This window comes from Somniosus microcephalus, unplaced genomic scaffold (assembly GCF_052327205.1).
Source record: "Somniosus microcephalus isolate GS21.2 unplaced genomic scaffold, FLI_Smic_1.0 scaffold218, whole genome shotgun sequence".
Lineage (NCBI taxonomy): Eukaryota > Metazoa > Chordata > Chondrichthyes > Squaliformes > Somniosidae > Somniosus > Somniosus microcephalus.
The window spans coordinates 321,825-338,685 of NW_028225405.1; the positions used below are offsets into that span (position 1 = coordinate 321,825).

Here is a 16,861-nt window from a genome sequence, read left to right on the forward strand (position 1 = left end):
GAGGATGTTCCCGATGATGGGTGAAACTAGAACTAGTGGGCATAGTCTTAGAATAAGGGGCTTCTCTTTCAAAACTGAGATGAGGAGGAACTACTTCACTCAGAGGGTGGTAGGTCCATGGAATATGCTGCCCCAAAAACCTGTAGAAGCTACATCATTACATAAATTTAAAACAGAAATAGACAGTTTCCTAGAAGTAAAGGGAATTAAGGGTTATGGGGAGTGGGCAGGAATTTGGACATGAGTCTAGGTTCGGATCGGACATGGCCCTGTGGGTAGCGGAGCGGGCCCAGGGGCCTTGTAGCCTGATCCTGCTCCTATTTCATGTGTCTAATTCTGTTAGATTCAGGAGATGGTTCTGTGATAGTAGAATGGCGGTTAGGATCAGATCAGCCATGATCTTATTGAATGGCGGAGCAGGCTCGAGGGGCCGATTGGCCTACTCCTGCTCCTATTTCTTATGTTCTTATGTTTAGCATAACTTCACTACTTTTCAATTCTATCCCTCCAGAAATAAACCCTAGTGCTTGGTTTGCTTTTTTTATGGCCTTGCTAACCTGTGTCGCAACTTTTAGTGATTTGTGTATTTGTACTCCGAGATCCCTTTGTTACTCTACCTCACCTAGACTCACACCCTCCCAGTGATAAGTGACCTCCCCATTCTTCCTCCCAAAATGTAATACCTCACATTTATCTGTTCAGCCTTGGTCACTCTGCAAAAACACTGAAATGTTTAATAATGTAACCAGGGAGTCAAAAAGCTCAGGTGAGGCAGTTTAAAAAGACAGCCCCTGACCAGAGATTGCTGGATGCTGACACTCAGTGCTCACGAGGATAGAATGTCCCATTCCCCAGGCACGGACATCCAGCACCTCGATCACAGCAACAATTCACAAAACAATGGCAATATAACTTGGAGCAGAGACGGTTAAGTGGAGCTGTGATCGAGGTGCTCAAAATTATGAGGGGTTTTGATCAAGCAAACAAGGAGAAGCTGTTGTCACTGGCAGGAGGGTCGGTAACGAGAGGACACAGATTTCAGATCATTGGCAAAAGCATCTAGAGAGGAAATGAGGAGACTTTTTTTACCCAGCGAATTGTGATGATCTGGAATGCACTGCCTGAATGGGAGGTAGAAGCAGATTCAATAGTAACTGTCAAAAGGGAATCGGATATATATTAAAGGCAGAAATTTGCAGGGCTGTTGGGATAAATGGTTCATTCTCGGGCTGGCAATCAGTAACTAGTGGTGTTCCGCAGGGGTCAGTGCTGGGACCCCAACTCTTTACAATCTATATTAACGATTTGGAGGAAGGGACCGAGTGCAACGTATCCAAGGTTGCCAATGATACAAAGATGGGAGGGAAAGCAGTGAGTGAGAAGGACATAAAAAACCTGCAAAAGGACATAGACAGGCTAAGTGAGTGGGCAGAGATTTTGCAGATGCAATATAATGTTGGAAAGTGTGAGGTTATGCACTTTGGCAGAAAAAATCAAAGAGCAAGTTATTATCTAAATGTAGAGAAACTGCAAAGTGTTACAGTACAAAGGGATCTGGGGCTCCTGGTGCATGAAACACAAAGGCCTAGAAAATCAGTGGCCTGCGCCACAAGTTTGCGCCCAAAGAGGGCTTTTGCGCCAGTGTCCGAACCTCCAGCGAAATTTAGCGGGGCGCTAATGGCGGCGTTACACTGTAGCGCTGCGCCGCCACCGATGACATCTTGGTGTGCGCAGCGCCCCGCTGGCCATATTTGGTTGCGGCCGCCTCCTCCGTGCCGGCCGCAAACAGCGACCGGTACACAGGGGCCTACCTGTGGCAGTAGTGGCGCAAATTAAGGTGGAGGTGCGGGGCGGCCGCCTGCCCGCACCTCCGTCCCCGGCCTCCTACACCCCCCACCCCCGCGGCATTGCCGGCTGTTTCCAGAGAGCCCGGCACTTCTCCTTGGTGCCGGGCTCATTTGCCGGCACTCGCGAGCGGGGATCGCGCTGTTGCAGGCACCTCCCCCTTAAGAATGAGAGGAAGGCCTGCAGTACCGCAGGCTGCCGTGCCGCAGCGGGTGGCGCTGCGGCACTTTGCACGCCGATATTCAGTTTCAGCGCCCCAAGCGGGGCGCCAAAACCCTTGTTTAGCGGCCGGCTTCCACTTGGGGCGCTGAAACTGAATATCCCGCTGGCGCAAGTGGCTCCGCGCGCAGCGGTAATTCCGGCGCCCAGGCGAGCTGGGCGCCCCTAACTGAATTTCTAGGCCAAAAAGTTAGTATGCAGGTGCAGCAGGTGATCAGGAAGGCCAATGGAATCTTGGCTTTTATTGCAAGGGGGATGGAGTATAAAAACAGGGAAGTCTTGCTTCAGTTATACAGGGTATTGGTGAGGCCACACCTGGAATACTGCGTGCAGTTTTGGTTTCCGTATTTAAGAAAAGATATACTTGCTGTCGAGGCAGTTCAGAGAAGGTTCACTCGGTTGATTCCGGAGATGAGGGGGTTGACGTATGAGGAAAGGTTGAGTAGACTGGGACTCTACTGATTGGAGTTCAGAAGAATGAGAGGCGATCTTATCGAAACATATAAGATTGTGAGGGGGCTTGATCGGGTGGATGCGGGGAGGATGTTTCCACTGATGGGTGAGATTAGAACTAGGGGGCATAATCTTAGAATAAGGGGCTGCCCTTTCAAAACTGAGATGAGGAGAAACTTCTTCACTCAGAGGGTGGTAAATCTATGGAATTTGCTACCCCAGAGAGCTGTGGAAGCTGCAACATTAAATACGTTTAAAATGGAGATAGACAGTTTCCTAGCAGATAAGGGAATTAGGGGTTACAGGGAGAGGGCAGGGAAGTGGACGTGAGTGTAGATTCAGATCAGCCATGATCTTATTGAATGGCAGAGCAGGCCCGAGGGGCCGTATGGCCTACTCCTGCTCCTACTTCTTATGTTCTTATGAAAGAGCAGGGCAGTGGGACTAATTGCATCGCTCTTTCAGAGAGCCGGCACCAGCACGATGGGCCGAAAGGCATCCTACTGTGCTCTATGATTCTATAACATCAGCTTCTCTCTGCTCACGGGTACTGAGAGAACAGGGAATAATCTTTAAATCCAGCCCAGTTATTGGGGTTTTAACATTAACATGCCCCAGTTGCCTGAATTAACACGTTTCAGTCCTGGATGTGATTAAAGGCATCGGAAACAGTGGAATCGACCCACCGCAGTCACACTGTGGACACTCTGGTGTGTCAGCGGGTGGGATATACCAGGGAATCCCTTTCCAGACACTGAGGTTGACTCTAATGATCGGGAGTCCCAGGGTTTCGGATGCCAGATAATCAAGCTCAGAAGAACACAAATTGTCTCTCCAGGCTTTATTAAGAGCGCTGCATAACACAGATCGGGTGATAATTCCCTCAATCTGGAGAATAGAAGTACAGTGGATTCGTGCACGATCTTCTCGAGTCTGTTCCAACTGACAACGACTTAAGTGGCCTGTTCTTATACACAAGCTTGGTTACCGCTCAGGAAATGGGATTGTTTGGACCCGTCTGTTGACCGCCTCCTGAACTCCTGCTAATTCAGTGAATATAGTCCATCTGTGACCAGACTATAACCACAAGCCCGTCTGGTTATCACACCTATACGGTCCATGAGGTTATTATCAGATTCACACCCAGACATTGTACCTTTACTTGTCTGGCACTTCATCCCATAACACGGGTACAGGAGCTCAGTAATGTTTCATTCATCAGAAAAAGACAAAGTACAACAACATACTGGTCAGATTAACAGAATCTCATCATATTTATGGGGCCATAAATATAAAAGTCACCAATAAATCCAGGAGGGAATTCAGGAGAAACTTCTTTACCCAGAGAATGGTGAGAATGGGGAACTCGCTACCACAAGGAGTAGTTGAGGCCAATGGCATAGATGTATTTAAGGAGAAGCCAGATAAACATAGGAGGATATGTCGGAGGAGGCTCGCGTGGAGCATAAACCCCGGCATGGACCAGTTGGGCCGAATGGCCTGTTTCTGTGCTGTACATTCGATGTAATAACATGAACAGTCCACCGGCGCGCTCGAGGCCTCCCGTGACCGGTGGGTACCGGAGGGACTGGCGTGCATCATCACCACCGAAAATAGAATCTTAATTTCATTTAAGTTTCCTTTAAACTTTTTTTGTTATGTTACAGGTTTTATTGGTTGTGATGGTTGACTTTTAATAGGTAATTGCCTGTGATAAGGAGAAAAACAAAAATAACATTAACAGTCAAATCAAGGGAATCATCAGCACAACAGATTGAAAGATTAAACAGTAGTACAAGAATTTATAAAACATTCATCCATTCCACGTTCCTGTCACCCCAGCTGTCTACAGGGCCCTGCACTACAGAACAGTCTGAACTCGCTGGTGTCTCAGCAGGTCATTGGAGCTTTTAAAGCTCTTCCCACAGTCAGAACATGTAAACGCTCTCTCATCAGTGTGAACAAGCTGGTGTGCCAGCAGGTTGGTGGACTGCAAGAATCCCTTCCCACACACAGAGCAGGGAAATGGCCTCTCCCCAGTGTGAACTTGCTGGTGTCTGGTCAGAGCCCTGGAGCGTTTAAAACTCTTACCACAGTCAGAACATGTAAACGGTCTCTGATCTGTGTGAACAAGCTGGTGTTGCTTCAGGTCCCGGGAGTATTTAAAGCTCTGCCCACAGTCAGAACATGTAAACGGCCTCTCATCAGTGTGAACAAGCTGGTGTGTAGTCAGAGCCCCGGATCTTTTAAAGCTCTTCCCACAGTCAGAACGTTTAAAGGGTCTCTCATCAGTGTGAACAAGCTGGTGTATCAGCAAGTTAGATGAATCAGTGAATCCCTTCCCACACACAGAGCAGGGAAATGGCCTCTCCCCAGTGTGAACTCGCTGGTGTTTGGTCAGAGCCCCGGAGCTTTTAAAACTCTTCCCACAGTCAGAACATGTAAACGGTCTCTCATCGGTGTGAACAAGCTGGTGATCCTTCAGATCCCTGGGGCATTTAAAGCTCTTCCCACAGTCAGAACATGTAAACGGTCTTTCATCAGTGTGGACAAGCTGGTGTTCCTTCAGATCCCTGGAGAATTTGAAGCTCTTCCCACAGTCGGAACATTGAAACGGTCTCTCATCAGTGTGAACTCTCTGGTGTCTCAGCAGGTGGGATGTGCAAGTGAATCCCTTCCCACACACGGAGCAGGTGAACGGACTGTCCCCAGGGTGACTGTGCGGATGAACTTCTGATGTAGACGGGGAACTGAATCCCTTCCCGCTGTCCCCACCTTTACCCGGTTTCTCCCCGGTGTGACGGAGCACGTGTCTCGCCAGGTCAGGCGATCGGCTGAATCCGAGTCCACACACTGAACACGTGAGCGGTTTGTCAGCGCTGCGATCGCTGCTCTCTCCTTCCATGTGCAAAGGCCGATGATATTCAGGTCCTGATGAATTGAGCGACTCTGTCAGATCCTGACATGATGTTTGGTCTGAGCTTCCTGTCTGTAAATGCTCCTTTTCTGAAACCCTGTAAAAGGAGTGCAGAAAGGGGTAAGAGGGAGAATGTTGTCTCATGTCCCCCTTTCCCAGCCCAGGGGCAGTGAAGCTGATTTTCAGGCCCCAGCTGCTGCACAGGTTGGTTGAAAGTATCAACAGTAATGGCGGCTGCAATCCCTACGCTCCAGCCGCCGCGCTGAGTTGTGGCTGACACCACGCATGCGCCCCATGGCCCCGCCCTCTCCTGCTCCACAGGCGCCCGGCCCGCACCGCGCATGCTCAGCACACCCCCTGGGCCCCTGTCAATCATCCTCCCCCGCGCCTGTGCACTGGGCCCGAGCTCCAGGCTGCCGCTCGGGGCTTTCTTTGTAAAGTCGGTGTTGGTGAAGAGCCGCAATCAGTGAGGGAAACATAGAAGATAGGGGCAGGAGTAGGTCATTCGGCCCCTCGAGCCTGCTCCGCCATTCAATGCGATCATGGCTGATCATCCAAATTCAGTAACCTGTCCCTGCTTTCTCCCCATATCCCTATCGCCTTAAGAAATATATCCAACTCCTTCTTGAATATATTTAATGAATTGGCCTCTACTGCCTTCTGTGGTAGAGAATTCCACAGTTTCACCACTCTCTGGGTGAAGAAATTCCTCCTCATTTCTGTCCTAAATGGCTTACCCCTTATCCTTAGACTGTGACCCCTGGTTCTGGACTCCCAGGCCATCGGGAACATCCTTCCTGCATCTAGTCTGTCTAGTCCTGTTAGAATTTTATAAGTTTCAATGAGATCCCCTCTCATTCTTCTAAACTCCAGCGAGTATAAGCCCAATCGACCCAATCTCTCCTCATATGTCAGTGCCTCTCTCTTTCTGTATCATGTAAGAGCAGGGAGGTTCTGCTTGAACTGTACAAAACACCAGTTAGGCCACCGGCTAGAGTGCTGCGTGCAGTTCTGGTCGCCCCATTGCAGGAAAGATGTGACTGCTCGAGAGGGGAGATTTACGAGGATGTTGCCAGGACTAGAGAATTTTAGCTACCAGGAAAGATTGGAGAGGCTGGGGCTGTTTTCTTTGGAACAGAGGAGGCTGAGGGGAGACCTGATTGAGGTGTATAACATTATGAGGGGCAGAGAGAGAGTGGATACAAAGGACGTATTTCCCTTAGCAGACAGATCAATAACCAGGGGGCATAGATTTAAAGTAATTGGTCGGAGGTTTAGAGGGGCGTTGAGGGGAACTTTCTTCACCCAGAGGGTGGTGGGGTCTGGAACTCACTGCCATAATGGGTGGTAGAGACAGAAACTCTCATCACATTTAAAAAGTACTTGAAGTGCCGTAACCTCCAAGGCTACGGACCAAGTGCTGGAAAGTGGGATTAGGGAGGAGAGCTCTTGGTCAGCCAGCACGGACAAGATGGGCAGAATGGCCTCCTTCTGTGCTGTAAATTTCTATAATTCTATGAATTGTAGTTAAAGGGACAGACACCCCACAAACTCTGTTCCCTAGCCACTGACTCCATCCCTCTCCCTAACATTTGTCTGAGGCTGAACATAGAAACATAGAAGATGGGAGCATTCGGCCCCTCGAGCCTGCTCCGCCATTCAATGAGATCATGGCTGATCATCCAAATTCAGTACCCTGTCCCTGCCTTCTCCCCATATCCCTTGATCCCTTTAGCCTTAAGAAATATATCTAACTCCTTCTTGAATATATTTAATGAATTGGCCTCTACTGCCTTCTGTGGTAGAGAATTCCACAGGTTCACCACTCTCTGGGTGAAGAAATTGCTCCTCATCTCTGTCCTAAATGGCTTACCCCTTATCCTTAGACTGTGACCCCTGGTTCTGGACTCCCCGGCCATCGGGAACATCCTTCCTGCATCTAGTCTGTGTAGTCCTGTTAGAATTTTATAAGTTTCAATGAGATCCCCTCTCATTCTTCTAAACTCCAGCAAGTACAACCCCAATCGACCCAATCTCTCCTCATACATCATTCCTGCCATCCCAGGTATCAGCCTGGTGAATCTTCGCTGCACTCCTTCCATGGCAAGAACATCCTTCCTCAGATAAGGCGACCAAAACTGCACACACTACTCAAGATGTGGTCTCACCAAGGCCCTGTACAACTGCAGGAAGACATCCTTGTTCCTGTACTCAAAACCTCTCGCTACGAAGGCCAATATACCATTTGCCTTCTGAACCGCCTGCTGCACCTGCATGCTTACCTTCAGCGACTGGTGCACAAGGACACCCAGGTTTCGTTGCACTTCCCCATCTCCCAATCTATTGCCATTCAGATAATAATCTGCCTTCCTGTTTTTGCCACCAAAGTGGATAACCTCGCATTTATCCATGTTATATTGCATCTGCCATGCTTCTGCCCAATCACCCAACCTGTCCAAATCATACTGGAGTTTCTCGGCATCCTCCTCACAGCACACACACCCACCCAGCTTTGTGTCGTCTGCAAACTTGGAGATATTACATCTAGTTCCCTCATCCAGATCATTAATATATATTGTGAATAGCTGGGGTCCAAGGACCGATCCCTGCGGTACCCCACTAGTCACTGCCTGCCATTTGGAAAAAGACCCATTTATTCCAACTCTTGGCTTTCTGTCTGCCAACCAGTTCTCTATCCAAGTCAATACCTTGCCTCAATCCCATGTGTCTTAACTTTACACGCTGTCGAACACCTTTTGGAAATCCATCTACACCACGTTAACCGCATTGCCCTCATCAACCCTCTCTGTTACCTCATCAAAAACCTCAATCAGAATCAGAGCGGCCGGGCCCGGCGGACGTGCGGCCAGAGCCCCGGCACCAGGAAACCCAAGGTGCAGTGCCTCCCCCAACCGAGCCGTCGCTTCCCGGTTTCTTCAGCCGGTTCCACTGAGTCAGACTCGGGACAAAGGACAGGAGCCAGGCTCCCAGAATGGCCCGTGGCCCCGGGGAGCATGCGCACTCTCAGCAGGTAAATCAGCGCGTTGGATAGAGCAGTTTCTGGGGCGCGGGGAATTGTGGGTGCTGCGGCCGCCATTAGTCAGCGGCTGTCGGGAAGAGTTTTATTGCAGGTGACGGAAGTCGGTCCCTGGCCGCCTGCGTAGGTCTTTTTGTTACAGCAGTTTGAGCTGGAATGGAGATGGAGGAGAAGCTGCTGGGTTTTCGATGGAATCTGGAACAGTACCCATGAATTGGAGGGTAGCTAATGTTACCCCACTATTCAAAAAAGGTGGTAGAGAGAAAACGGGGAATTACAGACCGGTAAGCCTGACATCAGTAGTGGGGAAAATGCTAGAGTCCATTATAAAAGATGTAATAGCAGAGCACTTGGAAAACAGTGACAGGATCGGACAAAGTCAACATGGATTTACAAAAGGTAAATCGTGCTTGACTAATCTACTGGAATTTTTTGAGGATGTAACGAGTAAAATAGATAAGGGCGAACCAGTGGATGTGGTGTATTTGGACTTTTAGAAGGCTTTCGATAAGGTCTCGCATAAGAGATTAGCGTGTAAAGTTAAGGCACATGGGATTGGGGGGCAAGGTATTGACTTGGATAGAGAACTGGTTGGCAGACAGGAAGCAAAGAGTTGGAATAAACGGGTCTTTTTCCAAGTGGCGGGCAGTGACTAGTGGGGTACCGCAGGGATCGGTCCTTGGACCCCAGCTATTCACAATATATATTAATGATCTAGACGAGGGAACTAGATGTAATATCTCCAAATTTGCAAACGACACAAAGCTGGGTGGGCGTGTGTGCTGTGAGGAGGATGCTGAGAAACTACAGGATGATTTGGACTAGCCGGTGGCCCAACTGGTGTTTTGTACAGTTGAAGCAGAACCTCCCTGCTCTGACATGATACAGAGAGAGGCACTGCCCCTTTAAATACCTGGGGGGCACCCATTCCCCTTTAAATGGCCAAGCCATTTTTTGTTGTTGAAAAGGGGCCGCAGTCCCCTTTGACTCAGCCCCCTCCCCCCTCCCTCTCTCTCACCCACCCACCACAAATACTCACAAGAGAGAGAGAGAGAGAGAGAGAGGAGGAAGAATGCTGGTCTTTGTCCCTTTAAAAGTGTCTGCCCACCAAAACGTTCACAGCACCAGGGCTCTTTGTTCTGGATAAAAGTCGAAAAGAGAAAAGGTTCACTTATTTTTCAATGAATGCAGTTGATGAATAGCCTTGCAATAAAGGTAATGCAAAGGAATAAACACTCACAAGCTGGGTTTTTTCCACCCCCTCCCCTTTAACAGCTCCTGCAGACAATGAAAGCAGGAAAGCGGCCTGCAGCCCACCGAGGTCCCGCCCCCTCCCTCCCGCGCTGCCATTGGTTGGAGGACCGTCAGCCCACCCGGTCCTCCCAGCGTTTTCCGCGCTCCTGATTGGCGGGCGCCTCGCGTCAATCACCCCTCCCTCCGATTACGCGCTGACGCCAGCACGCAACGCCCAGGGGTCGCTTGGATCGGCGCACGCCACCGCAAGGTAAAAAAAAGACACCCCACACAAATGAGGAAAAGCAAGAATAATAATAATCGCACTTTAGAGGGGAGGAGGTTCGGGGAATTAAAGAGTGTTTTCAATTTGTTTCGCAAAAAAAAATATTTGAAAAGCTTCCCAACGGTGCGAGGCGGGCTGCGCATGCGCTCCAGCCAGCCTTTGACTCCCCACGTGGGCCCGGGTGCCGGACACGCCCACTTGCCTTCCCCTGCACCAATCACAGCGCGGGCAGGCGCTACTATCAATCGCCGCCTGTCAATTACCCTCTTCCCCCTCGTGGTGTCGATTGACAGTGGTGTCAGCCAATGAGGTGCAGGAAGGGGTGGGACCAGGGCCTCCTAGCAGCAGACGGAAGGCCGGGCCCGGGGAAGAGGCGGAATCAGCGGCCGGGGTAAAGTAAAGTGTTGAGGAATCGATTTAAATCGAGGTGAGGGGGTAGCGGAGAGCGAGATTATAAAGTAAAATACGAGAAAAACCAAACCTGAGAGTCGGGCGGGCGGGACCTCCGCGGACATCGAACGGAGCGGATTGAGTTGCGCGGGGTGGCGGAGTGAGCCGGAGCAATGTGATTCTGACTGACGGGAGCGCTGACCAATAGGAAGAGGGTTCAGCTGGAAGGACTGAATTGGGCGGCCTGGTCCGCCAACCAATGGCGGCGCGGCAAGGGGGCGGGACCTTCCTCCCCCGGCGCTGAGGCTCGGGCCCGATTGTGACGTCTTCATAGGAAGAGGCCTGTCAGGTGGATGGAGGCCGGCCCGGGCCTGTGACTGACGGGAGCTCTGACCAATAGGAAGAGGACTGAACTGGGCGGCCTGGTCCTCCAACCAATGGCGGCGCGGCAAGGGGGCGGGGCCTCTCCAGCTCAGGTGCGCTGGGGACGATTGTGACGCGCTGTCCCGAGGTGAGAGCAGCTCAGTCAGCACAGAGCTGGGGCTGGAATCTGGGAGAGGGGCCGCAGGCAGCGGGCCTGGCAAAGGGGCACAAGCTTCACAATACAAGCTGCTTTCAAATGCACAATTGTTTCCTACAGACAGCCTTGGTCACTCTGCAAAAAACACTGTTTAACAATTCATCATAACTCCCCTGCTTTAGGAGAGGCGTAGAGTGCAAAAAGCAAGGAAGTTATGATGAAACTGTGTGAAAGACTGGAGTCAGCTGTGGCTCAGTAGATAGCAGAGTCAGAAGGTTGTGGGTTCAAGTCCCGCTCCAGGGACTTGAGCATATAAAGCGAGGCTGACACTCCAGTGCGGTGCTGAGGGAGCGCCGCACTGTCGGAGGGGCAGTACTGAGGGAGCGCCGCACTGTCGGAGGGGCAGTACTGAGGGAGCGCCGCACTGTCGGAGGGGCAGTACTGAGGGAGCGCCGCACTGTCGGAGGGGCAGTGCTGAGGGAGCGCAGCACTGTCGGAGGGGCAGTACTGAGGGAGCGCCGCAGTGTCGGAGGGGCAGTGGGAGCGCCGCACGGTCAGAGGGGCAGTACTGAGGGAGCGCCGCACTGTAGGAGGGGCGGTACTGAGGGAGCGCTGCACTGTCGGAGAGGCAGTACTGAGGGAGCGCCGCACTGTCGGAGGGGCAGTGCTGAGGGAGCGCCGCACTGTCGGAGGGGCAGTACTAAGGGAGCGCCGCACTGTCGCAGGGGCAGTACTGAGGGAACGCCGCACTGTCAGAGGGGCAGTACTGAGGGAGCACCGCACTGTGGGAGGGGCAGTACTGAGGGAGCGCCGCACTGTCGGAGGGGCAGTACTGAGGGAGTGCCGCACTGTCGGAGGGGCAGTGCTGAGGGAGCACCGCACTGTCGGAGGGGCAGTACTGAGGGAGCGCTGCACTGTTGGAGGGGGAATACTGAGGGAGCGCCGCACTGTTGGAGGGGCAGTACTGAGGGAGTGCCGCACTGTCGGAGGGGCAGTACTGAGGGAGCGCTGCACTGTCGGAGGGGCAGTACTGATGGCGCGCCGCACTGTCGGAGGGGCAGTACTGAAGGAGCGCTGCACCGTCGGAGGGGCAGTACTGAGGGAGCGCCGCACTGTCGGAGGGGGAATACTGAGGGAGCGCCGCACTGTCGGAGCGGCAGTACTGAGGGAGTGCCGCACTGTCGGAGGGGCAGTGCTGAGGGAGCACCGCACTGTCGGGGCGGCAGTACCGAGGGAGCGCTGCACTGTCGGAGGGGCAGTGCTGAGGGAGCGCTGCACTGTCGGCGGAGCAGTACTGAGGGAGTGCCGCACTGTCGGAGGGGGAGTACTGAGGGAGCGCTGCACTGTCGGAGGGGCAGTACTGAGGGAGCTCCGCACTGTCGGAGGGGCAGTGCTGAGGGAGGGCTGCACTGTCGGAGGGGCAGTACTGAGGGAGCTCCGCACTGTCGGAGGGGCAGTGCTGAGGGAGCGCCGCTCTGTCGGAGGGGCAGTGCTGAGGGAGTGCTGCACTGTCGGAGGGGGAATACTGAGGGAGCGCCGTACTGTCGGAGGGGCAGTACTGAGGGAGCGCCGCACTGTCAGAGGGGCAGTACTGAGGGAGCGCTGCACTGCCGGAGGGTCAGTACAAAGGGAGCGCCGCACTGTCGGAGGGGCAGTGCTGAGGGAGCGCCGCTCTGTCGGAGGGGCAGTACTGAGGGAGCGCCGCACTGTCGGAGGGTGAATACTGAGGGAGCGCCGCACTGTCGGAGGGGCAGTACTGAGGGAGCGCCGCACTGTCGGGGGGGCAGTACTGAGGGAGCGCCGCACTGTCGGAGGAGCAGTACTGAGGGAGCGCCGCACTGTCGGAGGGGCAGTACTGAGGGAGTGCTGCACTGTGGGAGTGCCAGTGCAGAGGGAGCACTGCACTCTCGGCGGGGCAGTACTGAGGGAGCGCCGCACTGTCGGCGGGGCAGTACTGAGGGAGCGCCGCACTGTCAGCGGGGCAGTACTGAGGGAGCGCTGCACTGTCGGCGGAGCAGTACTGAGGGAGTGCCGCACTGTCGGAGGGGGAGTACTGAGGGAGCGCCGCACTTTCGGAGGGTCAGTACTGAGGGAGCGCCGCACTGTCAGAGGGGCAGTACTGAGGGAGCGCTGCACTGTCGGAGGGGCAGTACTGAGGGAGCGCTGCACTGTCGGAGGGACAGTACCGAGGGAGCGCCGCACTGTCGGAGGGGCAGTACCGAGGGAGCGCCGCACTGTCGGAGGGGCAGTACCGAGGGAGCGCCGCACTGTCGGAGGGGCAGTACTGAGGGAGCGCCGCACTGTTGGAGGGTCAGTACTGAGGGAGATGTGCACTGTCGGAGGGGCAGTACTGAGGGAGCACTGCACTGTCGGCGAGGCAGTACTGAGGGAGTGCCGCACTGTCGGAGGGGCAGTACTGAGGGAGCACTGCACTGTCGGAGGGGCGGTGCTGAGGGAGCGCTGCTCCATCGGAGGGGCATTACTGAGGGAGCGCCGCACTGTCGGAGGGGCAGTACTGAGGGAGTGCCGCACTGTCGGAGGGGCAGTGCTGAGGGAGATGTGCACTGTCGGAGGGGCAGTACTGAGGGAGCGCCGCACTGTCGGAGGGGCAGTACTGAGGGAGCGCCGCACTGTCGGAGGGACAGTGCTGCGGCAGTGCCGCACTGTTGGAGGGGCAGTGATGAAGGAGCGCCGCACTGTCAGAGGTGCCGTCCTACGGATGAGATGTTAAACCGAGGCCCCCGTCTGCCCCCTCAGGTGGATGTAAAAGATCCCATGGTGCTATTTCGAAGAAGTTATCCCCGGTGTTTTGAGCCCAATATTTATTCCTCAATCAACATGACGAAAAAACAGATTATCTGGTCATTATCACATTGCTGTTTGTGGGAGCTTGCTGTGCGCAAATTGGCTGCTGCGTTTCCCACATTACAACAGTGACTACACTTCAAAAGTACTTCATTGGCTGTAAAGTGCTTTGGGACGTCCGGTGGTCGTGAAAGGCAGTTAAGAAGGCAAATGGTATGCTGGCCTTCATTACAAGAGGATTTGAGTACAGGAGTAAAGAAGTCTTACTCCAATTATATCTTCTTCTTCTTAGGCAGTCCCTCGGAACCGAGGATGACTTGCTTCCACATTAAAAATGAGTTCTCGGGTGTAAGGGTAAACCGGGAGAGCTTCTTCTCCCCGAGACGGACCCTCTGATATAAAGGGTCGACTGGATCCATGTTTATCTGTAATTTAAACAGAGGTCTGGTCGTCTTCCGAGCTCTTTCCCCTAGAGGAGAGGGTAGAATGGGGGTCTTTAGTGTTAAATGGTTTCACCTGGGTCCATTGCTTCCATGGCATACCCATCGGTTCCTGTAGACAAACACACGTATCACTTGTCATTAATACAGTACATGGCCCCATCCAACGGGCCCCATTCCCTTTCTTCCGATAACTTGCGTCATTACTTGTTGACCTATTCTGGGCAACTCGTCTGGTTTAAGTCCAGCATTCTGCCTTTCTAGATCTTTAATCTGTTGTTGGTTCCTTACTACTTTATTTAGTGCTTGTACCTCCTGATTTAGTTGTACTAATTATCGCCTTAATCTTTCTTGCACTGGTCCTAAATACATACTTTAGTTCTGTCTTCACAAAGGAGGACACAAATAACCTTCCAGAGATGTCGGGGAACATAGGGTCTAATGAAAGGGAGGAACTGAATGAAATCAGTATTTGTAGGGAAATGGTGTTAGGGAAATTGATGGGATTGAAGGCTGATAAATCCCCAGCGCCTGATAATCTACATCCTAGGGTACTTAAGGAAGTGGCCCTAGAAATAGTAGATGCATTGCTGGTCCTCTTCCAAAATTTGATAGACTCTGGAACAGTACCCATGGATTGGCAGGTAGCTAATGTTAGCCCACTATTCAAAAAAGGTGGTAGAGAGAAAATGGGGAATTACAGACCGGTAAGCCTGACATCGGTAGTGGGGAAAATGCTAGAGTCCATTATAAAGGATGTAATAGCAGAGCACTTGGAAAAAAGTGACAGGATCGGACAAAGTCAACATGGAGGGTCCCTAAACTTACATAGAAACATAGAAGATAGGAGCAGGAGTAGGCCATTTGGCCCCTCGAGCCTGCTCCGCCATTCAATGTTCAAGTTTCTGGAGTGGGACTTGAACCCACAACCTTGTGCCTCAGAGGCGAGAGTGCTACCCACTGAGTCACTGGCTGACACTAAAGAACAAGCAGTTCTGACGAACGGTCATCAACCTGAAACGTTAACTCTGTTTCTCTCTCCACAGATGCTGCCTGACCTGCTGAGTATTTCCAGCATTTTCTGTTTTTATTGAAGAAACGAGGGAGTGATTGCTGACAGGAGGAATGTTGGGTCGTCCTGCGCATGCGCACCTCCCTGGCGGCTGAGGCGAAACACCGACTCGTCCCCACCTGAGCCGCTCACGCGTACCAGATGTTGCGGCTCCGCATGCGCGCCCGATGTTCCAACCGCGGGGTTTTGTGTGCTGAGCATGCGCGTTGTGGACCGATTGGGACGGGCGATTATGGAGCAGGAGGGAGAGCGCGGGGGCCATGAGCACATGTGCAGGACTCAGAGTCAACAGAGTGCTTTCTGGAGCATTGGGGCTTGTGGGTATTACAGCCGCCATTACTGCTGATCCTTTCAAACAACCTGTGCAGCAGCTGGGGCCTGAAAATCAGCTTCACTGCCCCTAGGGTCAGAAAGGGGAAAATTAAACAACAGTTTGCCTCTGATCCTTTTCTGATCTCAATTTACAGGGTTATAGAAGTGGAGCAGTTACAGGCGGGAAGCTCAGACCAAACATCACGTCAAGATCTGACAGAGTCGCTCGATTCATCAGGACCTGAATATCATCGGCCTTTGCACATGGAAGGAGAAAGCAGCGATCGCAGCGATGACAAACCGCACAAGTGTTCGGTGTGTGGACGAGGATTCAGCCGATCGCCTGACCTGGCGAGACACATACACCGTCACACCGGGGAGAAACCGGGTGAAGGTGGGGACGGTGGGAAGGGATTCAGTTCCCCGTCTACGTTGGAAGTTCAACGGCGCAGTCACACCAGGGACAGTCCGTTCACCTGCTCCGTGTGTGGAAAGGGATTTGTTTGTTCATCCCACCTGCAAACACACCAGCGAGTTCACACTGATGAGAGACCATTTCAGTGTTCTGACTGTGGGAAGAGCTTTAAAAGCCCCGGGCATCTGAAGAAACACCAGCTTGTTCACACTGATGAGAGACCATTTCAGTGTTCTGACTGTGGGAAGAGCTTTAAAAGCACTGGGGTTCTGAAGCGACACCAGCTTGTTCACACTGATGAGAGACCATTTCAATGCTCTGACTGTGGGAAGAGCTTTAAAAGCCCTGGGGAACTGAAGGAACACCAGCTTGTTCACACTGATGAGAGACCATTTCAGTGTTCTGACTGTGGGAAGAGCTTTAAAAGCACTGGGGATCTGAAGCGACACCAGCTTGTTCACACTGATGAGAGACCATTTCAATGTTCTGACTGTGGGAAGAGCTTTAAAAGCCCCAGGGAACTGAAGGAACACCAGCTTATTCACACTGATGAGAGACCATTTCAGTGTTCTGACTGTGGGAAGAGCTTTAAAAGCCCCGGGGAACTGAAGGAACACCAGCTTGTTCACACTGATGAGAGACCATTTCAGTGTTCTGACTGTGGGAAAAGCTTTAAAAGCACTGGGGATCTGAAGCGACACCAGCTTGTTCACACTGATGAGAGACCATTTCAATGCTCTGACTGTGGGAAGAGCTTTAAAAGCGCCAGGGAACTGAAGCAACACCAACTTGTCCACACTGATGAGAGACCATTTCAGTGTCCTAACTGTGGGAAGAGCTTTAAAATCCCCCGGGAGCTCAAGCTACACCAGCTTGTTCACACTGATGAGAGGCCGTTTAAATGTTCTGACTGTGGG

General features: G+C 52.5%; 1 protein-coding gene across 1 annotated transcript; it reads right to left on the reverse strand.

Moving 5' to 3' along the window:
• Window positions 1-3,881: 3,881 nt before the first annotated feature.
• LOC147082040 (uncharacterized) lies at window positions 3,882-10,697 on the reverse strand. Its single transcript, XM_085980509.1, has 2 exons — window positions 10,472-10,697; window positions 3,882-5,531 (listed from the first exon to the last, which is right to left on the reverse strand). Exon 2 carries the CDS (start codon window positions 5,420-5,422, stop codon window positions 4,379-4,381), a length of 1,044 nt encoding a protein of 347 aa, XP_085836635.1. The 5' UTR covers window positions 5,423-5,531; window positions 10,472-10,697; the 3' UTR covers window positions 3,882-4,378.
• Window positions 10,698-16,861: the final 6,164 nt, after the last annotated feature.